Source organism: Cucurbita pepo, chromosome 14 (genome assembly GCF_057944985.1).
Source record: "Cucurbita pepo subsp. pepo isolate OVF chromosome 14, ASM5794498v1, whole genome shotgun sequence".
NCBI lineage: Eukaryota > Viridiplantae > Streptophyta > Magnoliopsida > Cucurbitales > Cucurbitaceae > Cucurbita > Cucurbita pepo.
Genome location: NC_141811.1, coordinates 4,255,138 through 4,264,958, shown reverse-complemented (window position 1 = coordinate 4,264,958; position 9,821 = coordinate 4,255,138). Strand labels below are relative to the sequence as shown.

Below are 9,821 nucleotides of genomic sequence, written 5' to 3'. Positions count from 1 at the left end.
CTGCCGATGCATTTTAAAATCTTGAGGGAAGCCCAGAATGAACTAGACCGTTACATTACTCACAAGAATCGGATTCTCGATCGAAAATTGCATGGTTCGAACTAAATGTAAGTTGAAGGCTTATACTTTCCCCACCCACTCAATTTGTGTTTGAAAATTGCAATAAATTAATAATATTTGTAATATTCGTTGCTTGAATATTGTGTAACTTTATCCAATCATATTTTGATAAACCAAAGTTAAGGATTTAAGTAAAGAATATCACAATACAAAATGTCACTTTTTTTCATCTTTTCTTTTTGAAAAAAAAATAATAATAATAATAATAAATTTCATATTCGCTCCCCTCCACCCCAACGTCCTCACACCATACGCATCTACTATGGAGAGGGTCTAGCCTTGTAACGGCTCAGATCCACCGCTAGCAGATACTGTCCTCTTTGAGCTTCTCTCACAGCTTTAGTTTCCACACCCTTATAAAGAGTGCTTTGTTTTCCTCCCCAACCAAAGCCCCCTTTGGGGCCCAGCATTCTCGCGGGCACTTATTCCTTTCTCCAATCAATGTGGGACCACCACCAAATCCACCCCTTTGGGCCCAACGTCCTTACTGGCACACCGCCTCGTGTCTACCCCTCTTCGGGAAACAACGAGAAGGCTGACACATCGTCCGGTGTCTGGCCCTAATACCATTTGTAACGACCCAGATCCACCGCTAGCCCAAAGAGGACAATATATGCTAGTGGTGGGTCAGGGTCATTAACTGACTCTAATACCATTTTATAATAGTTCAAGCCCACAATTAATCCGCTTTTGGCCCATTACATATGATAACTATATATTAAATTTTTTAATCAAGTACATACAATGACGATGAAGGATGTAATGTCGTACGTTAAGCAAGATATTCTAACAAGTATCATGCTTTCTACGAGCATAGAGACTCATTTACGTGTAAATATTAATACAGTATGATAAAACATTACTGAACCAATATTAATACAGTATGCTTTCTACGTGTAAATATTAATTTCAAATACAGTATGATAAAACATTACTGAACCAATATTTAAAAATAATATATGAAATAAAAAATAATTTTCATCGTAACGATTGAAAATAGGGTTGGTATGGAATTAGTGACCAACTCGATTAATTAAATAAAATCAAATGACCAATAGTCGAATAAATACGACTTAAAATTTAGGATAAAAATAAGAAAATAGCGAATAAATAATGGTTACAAGAACATAAATAATGGAAGATTATTAAAATTTTGATACATTAGGTGAACCAAACATCCAAAAATTGGTACATCATTTTCCCGAGAAACAAACAGAAAATAACAACAATAAATAAATCTAAATAAAATTGTCGTTTGGGAGCTCTCTCGAATGTTTGGATTGACTTTGATTTAAGATAAAATGAAATTTAAATTATTTATTTAAATCAAAACAATTTGTTATATTTATTATTATTATAATGGAATAGAGGGAAGACGATGTCATCACGTGATTTGGCTAACTGTTCAACCGACTTTCACCTAGTCGATATATATATAGAGGCTAACTGTTCAACCGACTTTCACCTAGTCGATATATATATAGAGGTAAATATACACTTTCACCTAGTCGATATAATAAATTATGTGATGTCTCACGTTGGTTGGAGAGAAGAACAAACCACCATTTACAAGGGTGTAAAAACCTCCCCTAGCATACGCGTTTTAAGGCCTTGAGGGGAAGTCCAAAAAGAACAATATCTGCTAGCGGTGGGTCGCGGTTGTAGACACGAGGCGGTGTGCCAGTAAGGACGCTGGCCCCAAAGGGGGTGGATTTGAGGGCGGTCCCACATTGATTGGAAGAAGGAAAGAGTGCCAATGAGAACGTTGGGCCCCGAACGAGGTGAATTGTGATGTCACACATTGGTTGGGGAGGAGAACAAACCACAAAGCTTGGAGAGGAAAGCTCAAAGAAGACAATATCGATGAAGCAATTATCTAGATAAGGACAATATCTATGGTAAACTATAATTTAGTACTAAATATCCTTAACTATAGGATCTAATATTAATTTTTAATCTAACCTACATTTAATTTTTAAAATATTATTGAAACTTTTGAAACGTAATAAAAAATAAAAAATGACGTATATATATATATATATATATATATATATATATATATAAATGGTGAAAAAGAAGGGTTTGATGTGGGCGACACAAGTCAGAAAATCTGGAAATTCTGGTCAACAAATTTAACGGTATGATGCACATCTCAACAAATGTGGGCCCCACTCTCCTTTTTTTTTCTTTAATTTTATTGAATCATTAACAATAATAATAACAATAATAATAATAATAATAATAATAATAATAATAATAATAATACGGCCCCACTTAATTTACACCCACGCGTGTATTACACTCTCTTTGGTCAAAGTCAAAGTTCTTCATGCTTCCATTGAGATTTTTCTAAGAGGATATAGGTGCAGAATAAGTAATCGAGTTAACGTTCACGAGACAATCGTTAGATATAAAGAGAAAAATAGCTAGTCATGTTTATGATCAAACCTACCGACAACATCAGACTATTTTATAATTCCTTAAGGAAGAAGAGTACAAGATAAAGATAAGGTCAGAAGCGATTTTGTCGAGAGATGAAGCAAATACGATCATTTCTATCTTGCTTAATAGTCAAAGGGAGGACGATCATGTTTATTGGTTCAAAGAGAAAGATCAGTAACATACTGTTTTGAAAGTTATGGAACCTTTGTAATCGAAAAGTGTTATTTCTATGGCTCCTTTATAAGCTTTGAATAAATCTTTTCGAGATTCCTTACGGGAAGCCACGAGATATATAGCTTGGTATTCTCCTAACAATACACGCTAAAGGAATGTAATAATGCAATGTTACGAGCCTACATGAACTATAGTGGGGATTTTCTCGTGATGCAACATGGAAAGGGATCGAGCAGCAAGGTGAGACTGATTGGTTGTTGAGATATCATGCTGGCAATATCACATATATATTATGAACTAAGACCCATGCATTTATGACTATCTTTATTGCTAGATTCTCTCTATTTTCATTCTCTGTAGCTACTCAATCTCGTGTCTATTCAACTTATACATATTTACGAGAAAACCCCTAAACTTTGTTAAAATTACTTTTAGAGTATAAAGTAAGACCGAGAATGAATGTAACATAATCGGAAATCAGTGGTAGTGTTTAACTTTTAGGGTATAAATTAAGACCGAGAATGAATGTAACATAATCGAAAATCAGTGGTAGTGTTTAAGTATGAGTTTCTCTGTTACATTATTTTAGGTCTTAATTCTTACAGATCCACCACTAGCAGATATTGTCTTCTTTGGGCTTTCCCTTTCGGACTTCCCCTCAAGGCTTTAAAACGCGTCTGCTGAGGGAAGGTTTCCACACCCTTATAAATGGTGGTTTGTTCTCCTCTCCAACCAATGTGGGACATCACAATCCACCTCCCTTCGGGGCCCAACGTCCTCGTTGCCACTCTTTCCTTCCTCCAATCGATGTGGGACCGCCCCCAAATCCACCCCCTATGGGGCCAGCGTCCTTACTGACACACCACCTCGTGTCTACCCCCTTTGGGGAACAGCGAGAAGGTTGACACATCGTCCAGTGTCTAGCTCTGATACCATTTGTAACGCCCCAGATCCACCACTAGCAGATATTGTCCTCTTTGGGCTTTTCCTCAAGGCTTTAAAACACTAGGGAAAGATTTTCACACCCTTATACATGGTTGTTTGTTCTCCTCCCCAACCAATATGGGACATCACAATTTTCGTCTAGAATTTTAATAAATTTTTAGTACTAAAGTCGTCGATAATATTAAAATTAAAAAAAAAAGAAAAAAAAAAGAAAAAAGAAAATGTATACCATAAACAAACAAAATTAAAGCTTTGAAAGGAAGAAAAATAAAACATTAAATGCCAAAAATGACAATGAGAGAGAGAAAGTGGACGACACGGCAAAAAGAGGCGCGTGATGGCGAGAGAAAAAGAAAGGCGGTCGGATGAGTCAGCTCCTCCTTTCGGCTTTATGATGATGTTGATGATGGCTCATGATGATGATGAATGCAATACCCTTATGTATGTATGTATGTATGCATGCATTTATGTATGTATGTATGATGGGATGGTCGAGAGATTATTCTTTCCTTGCTTCGTCACTCCACCGCCCGTTCCTTGCTTCAATCAATCCCTCGTCCAATTCTCAAAAAATTTCCATCAATATTAAAATTTCCCGTCGGATTACGAACATCAAATCCAAAAGAAAACAAACCCATATTTTCAATCTTCCTTTTAAGAATTGAATTTAATCCAATTTTCCTAATTTCTTTTTTGCTTCTCGTTGTACGCGTTTGCAAAAGCCGAAGCTTAATAAGAGAGAACCCATACAGTGTTTATAGTCTCTCTCCCTCTCTCGCGCGCGCTCTGAGAGAAGAAGGTTCTGTTCATGTTCCTCTTCTTGATAGCAAACTATTTCTCTCTGTCTTCATTCTCTGTTCTTATACAGATTCTTTGTTTATCTTCACTCCACATTTTGTCTTCTTCAATTCCCAGGTGGGTTCGATTGAATTCCCCTTTCTCCTTCGTTCTTCTCTTTGATTCTTCTTTCTGTGGCTGAAGAATCACTCAATTCATGTTCGTTTCTGTTTTTCTTTCTTGTGTGTTCTTTGTTTTTGAATTCTGTTCTTGTTCCTGCAGTTGGGTCTCTTATTTTGTTGATGTTCCGCAATTACTCGTGTTTTTTTCTGTTAATTTGTAGTGGAGGTCTGTATTTAGTGAAGTGGGTTGGTTTGATTTTCTTGTATATCCTTCTCTTTTGATCAGAATTTGTCTCCACCTCTTGAAATTATGGTGGGTTTTGGCTCATAATGCTTCTGCGCTCAAGCTAGGGTTCGTCCCAAATTTTGATTTCGATCTTCCAGCTGTGTGGCATTTCTTATTGAATTCCTGTTTTCTTTGTGTTTCTTTGCTTCTGGCATCGTTTGGATATTGATTGTAGTTGAATATTACTTGCAGGCGTGAAAAATTAGGGTTCTGAGCCATATTTTCTTTCTCTTTATTAGGGCTTGATTTTGTTTGGTTGAGCATTACAAGTTCTTTAGGGATGAAATTGACAAATGATTACAAGTTCTTGATGTTGTTCTTGTTTTTCTTTCATGTTATGTAGGATTGTGAGGATATCTCTTTGCTGCGGGTATCACGCATGACACAGGAGTGTATCAGATGGCTATTGTATTGTAGCATGAGGAGAGTTTATAATTTCAAGTTATTACATGTTAAAACAAGGAACTAGTATAACTCATGCGGTTCCTTGTTTATTGCAATCGTTAGAAAGCTTTTGCCGATATTGCTGTCGGTTTGTTCGTCTCACGATCTCGAACAATAGTTAAATTCAACGAAATTCTTATTTCATGGGTAATAAGCTCGGAAGGCGGAGACAAATGGTTGATGAGAAGTATACAAGGCCTCAAGGGCTTTACAACCATAAAGAAGTGGATCATAAGAAACTTAGGAAACTCATACTTGAATCGAAGCTCGCTCCGTGTTATCCGGGAGATGAAGAATCCGCGTCCGATCTTGAAGAATGCCCCATATGCTTTCTGGTTTGTCATCGCTCTTGATGGCTTTGTCTCGTTCATTTTTTCCTTGTCTTCTTCGTTGGTCTCATTCGTTTTTTGCCCTTCCGTTTCAGTATTATCCAAGTCTCAATCGATCGAGATGTTGCATGAAAAGCATTTGTACAGGTACGTATAGCGGGATAAGTTTTACAAATGATTTATGATATGAATTCATTCAATCTGATTTCGCTTCTTTTTCCAGAATGTTTTCTACAGATGAAAGTTCCGAATTCCACCCGGCCTACGCAGTATCCTTTTTCACGACTCTCGTACCTCCTTATTGCTTTTTTAGTTTACTTTAAAGTGTTACTTCATCAATGGCATGCTTGTATATCTTAACTTGAGGAGGTGTCCTTTTTGCAAAACCTCGAATTATGCTGTGGAGTATAGAGGTGTGAAATCAAAAGAAGAGAAGAGCTTGGAGCAAATTGTAAGACTCGATAATGTCGTATTTGGTATTGTTTTTTTATTAGAACTAAGGGATATCTAAATCTTCTGTCCCGATCGAAACCTACCAGGAAGAACAGCGTGTTATAGAAGCAAAGATTAGAATACGACAGCAGGAACTTCAGGATGATGAGGAAAGAATGCAGAAAAGACTTGAATTAAGTACCTCAAATGTCGGTACTAATGTCGAGGACGGTGAAGACAGCCCTGCAGCTGGTAGGCTTTTACATCGTTCAGGTGTTTCGTCTGTGAAATTCTTTTCTCGCTTCTGAGTATTTATCATCGTTTTATGTGCTTTATTTTGCCAGTTCCATCTTCTCAATCTCCTGCCGAAGATGAGGAAACGGTTAGCTTGCAAGATTCTTGTATGACCCAAATCAGATCGCCACCGCCTCCTATTCCTATTAGAAGCAACAGGTTCTTTTCGTTCTGTTCTGATTTTGCATACCGAGCACGTTTTGATTTGCTTTGCTTCAAATACGTTTCTGCAAATGATCACTCTCTCTCTCACACACACACACGTGCGCACAAAATTTTAACAGTCATCGAATAATTTACGAATTTGAACCCTTCAAAATGATTTTGTACCGAACATCGCTCTTCCAGTAGTTTTAACTTTCGCTCGTTGCTTTATTTCCTTACCTGCATTTTGGACAGAGAATAAGTTGTTTTCTCCACATATTTAAGGTATTTATCTGTAATGAACACTTGGTGGGTATCTAGACACTCCTTAAGAAAGCTCTCTAATACACTTGATTTTTTAAAAAGATATAATTTAGCGTTAGCTGCCCGAAATGGTCAGACGGGAAACGAGTGATACCTAGCATGTCCTTATTATCACTAGATCCAACATAAAAGCATATTTTCTCTAGCTTTTGAGAGGTAAGGACGATATCAATTCCGATCACTTGCAATTTACAAATGATTCGAATGTTCAGTGAATCAAATGATATTCCTTGATCTTATTAATTGGAGTGTCATTTTGGTGGTTCATGAATTAGGGTAGGCTCATTAGTGGAAGAAGCCATTGGGGTTTCTTAGGGAAGAATAATTTGCAAGTTGAGTAGTTTTCTTCTTTTCGAGATAGACTGCAGTAAAAAGATTTCATTTTAGAGGGCTCCTCGATTCGTAAGTAGTCTCTACGAATGTTTTACCGAATAAGTGGTGGCATAAGGTCACAATCTTACTATAAATAGAGTAGGTTGTGATCCTCACGTGCAGGATAAGGCAAAGGGGCAATATGGAAATGGTGCCCAACTGGTGCTATGATATGACCAAGGAAGATGGTGCATCATTTGAAAGATGTACATTGAAGCCAAGATGGGGCATAACCAAGATAGAGACAACAAGTAGACAAGAGCGTTAAAGATAGGTTTGATAAGGGTCGGGTAGGGCAACATGCCTTAATCTCAAAAGTCGGGGGTCTAAAGGAATTTGGGCATGTGACTTTGGAGTTAAGTCCGTCTATATGAAAGATGAAAGCTTGCAAAATCTGGTATGAATTGGACGCTAGATGGTCGCTCCACGAGACCGTGTAACCGTTCACTAAAATTATGTTTGCTCCTGTCAGACCAAAAATGTCCCAGAAGGTACTATAGGGAGAGGCATGGTGTCAGCTTTCCACCATCCCTAGACCCTTAGGCACATATGTGCGTCACAGTGTGGGCAAGCGTTACAAGACGAATGTCTCGGACGACTTTCTTTGAAATGGGTCTTTCAAAGACAATGTCGAACGATGCAAGTGTGCTGACATTATGTCCCCCAATGTGTCGGAGGTTGGTATATACCCCGCTATCAAGTACGGAATTCGTAAATGACTTAACATGAACACGAGAGGGTCCATGCCTTGATAGAACTCGGATGAATGGATTTTCTAGATGCCCCGATGATATGAACGACATATGGGTTAGTTCTCGATAGTATGCCCAAGCGAGCTACAATGGTGATGACATCATGATATGTGGTCCATATTGTTGAGAACTAAGATGACAAGATGAGATGCAACATTGCATGTAAAAGATCTTGACCCCAAGTTAAAGGTAAGGTCGAATCAAATGACTTGGCTTAGTGTAGAGGTAAGTCAGATAGAGTCATAGACGATTGAACGTGCACGCACGTGCTGCATGTGTGGTTAAATAAGCTTAGACTCCGCCTGAGTTGTTCAGTTGACGAAGACAAACCTCGCCTAAGGTTTGACGAAACCACAAAGCTGGACGAAAGATGTGAACGAGGCTTGAGTTTGTTAAGGCTTGTCAAGGAAATACATTATGTCCTATCAAATCTTTTTGTTGCCTTTTCCTTGGCTTTTTACACGTTGTGTCCCTACTTTATTGGTTTTTCTGGCTGCTATCTAATAATCTCCCATTTAGAACTTTCAGGGATGATGAATTTGACCTCGATCTCGAGGACATAATGGTCATGGAAGCAATCTGGCTCTCGATTCAGGTAAATACCTCGACGTAATGATGTCCCAACGAGTTTTAACATCTATTATATAATCTATGGAGCCTGAAAATTTTGATGTACTCTAGTGCCAAACCGACCAAGCAACGGTTAACGTTGTGTAGTAGCTGTAATCACGTTCCAATTACCGAGTAGGGTATGGTTTCGTTCATCTTCACTGTATTAAAACTGTATAAAAATTTGAAATCTTCAGGAGAAAGGAAGGCATAAAGATCCAGTGTACGCTGAGGCTGCTTCTTCTGATCAATATGCTGCAACAGAAGCTCGATATATCTCTCCAGCCGCCATTCCGTTAGCTGGAACGTCATCGTCGTCCCCGTCTGGAGGTCTTGCTTGTGCCATAGCTGCTCTTGCAGAGCAGCAGCAGATGGGCAGAGGACCGACACCCACTTGCACGAATGGAGATTCACCCGTCTTCAACATGCTTCCTGGAGCCACGGAGTTTTACAGCAGGATGAACGCCAATGAAGAAAGCTATCCACCCGCGCAAGTCTCGATCAACTCAGAAAGTTACGCACCTGCACAAGTTTCAATCGACACGGTACCAGACTGTAGGATGATGTTAACAAGAAATGAAGGAGAGTGGAATCTTGACCATCAATCAGAAGAAGCTGAAGCTGGGACGAGCTACCCGACATCGGATTCAACCAAAGACAATGGTACTGAATGTGCCTTACCGACAGCCAACGCTATGGACGGTGGAAACCAAGCGACAATGCCGATCATTCCTCAGAATTTTGAAGAGCAGATGATGCTCGCCATGGCTGTTTCTCTAGCAGAGGCTCGAGAAGTGTGTACTGGACCAGGTCATTCCTGGCAGGAGTGACTCTGATCATATCTAAACTCGAAAATTTGGATGTAGCCAATATGAACATAGTCGAGCTGCAAACTAGAGAATACACACAAGGAGTGGCATGATGTTTGTTTCAAGGTGAAGGTAGCAACTCCTCTCGCGCTCGGGCCCCTCGCGTGAAAAACGAAAAAAAAAGAGAAAAAAGGAATCAAATTCTTTTAGTGAGTTAAAAATTTGGTGGTTCATTCAAGTTCATGCTTGGAAATGTTTCCTTTTTTTTTTTTCAATGATTTGAAATCTTGTTTCAGTTTATAATGTTGTATGATCTCTATATGTAAAGTATGTCTCCTAGATCCATTCACGTTATGACAATCCTTGCCTATCAAATGCTTCTTCTTATTGAATGTTCTTCGATCATCGTAATTTCAACGGTAATCGATCTCTTATCTATCAAGATC

General features: G+C 38.5%; 1 protein-coding gene across 4 annotated transcripts; it reads left to right on the top strand.

Moving 5' to 3' along the window:
* The first annotated feature begins 4,244 nt into the window (after positions 1-4,244).
* LOC111809924 (E3 ubiquitin-protein ligase DA2L) lies at positions 4,245-9,767 on the top strand. Of its 4 annotated transcripts, none has more exons than XM_023696398.2 (9): positions 4,245-4,480; positions 5,210-5,645; positions 5,735-5,786; positions 5,863-5,908; positions 6,009-6,090; positions 6,179-6,323; positions 6,416-6,524; positions 8,477-8,552; positions 8,764-9,767. In XM_023696398.2, the coding sequence occupies exons 2-9, from the start codon at positions 5,454-5,456 to the stop codon at positions 9,394-9,396; spliced, it is 1,335 nt and encodes a 444-aa protein (XP_023552166.2). In that variant the 5' UTR covers positions 4,245-4,480; positions 5,210-5,453; the 3' UTR covers positions 9,397-9,767. The 4 variants fall into 4 exon arrangements, with proteins under 4 accessions (XP_023552166.2, XP_023552165.2, XP_086973538.1 ...); XM_023696397.2 differs by having other exon boundaries at positions 4,245-4,596; XM_087117412.1 differs by having other exon boundaries at positions 4,245-4,677.
* Positions 9,768-9,821: the final 54 nt, after the last annotated feature.

What these genes read in the sequence shown, in the direction of transcription:
- LOC111809924 (XM_023696398.2), top strand. Translation starts at nt 5,454, where the DNA reads ATGGGTAATAAGCTCGGAAGGCGGAGACAAATGGTTGATGAGAAGTAT. An exon ending in ATTCCTATTAGAAGCAACAG is followed by an intron (nt 6,525 to 8,476) that starts GTTCTTTTCGTT and finishes TCTCCCATTTAG; the next exon opens with AACTTTCAGGGATGATGAAT. An exon ending in CAATCTGGCTCTCGATTCAG is followed by an intron (nt 8,553 to 8,763) that starts GTAAATACCTCG and finishes TGAAATCTTCAG; the next exon opens with GAGAAAGGAAGGCATAAAGA.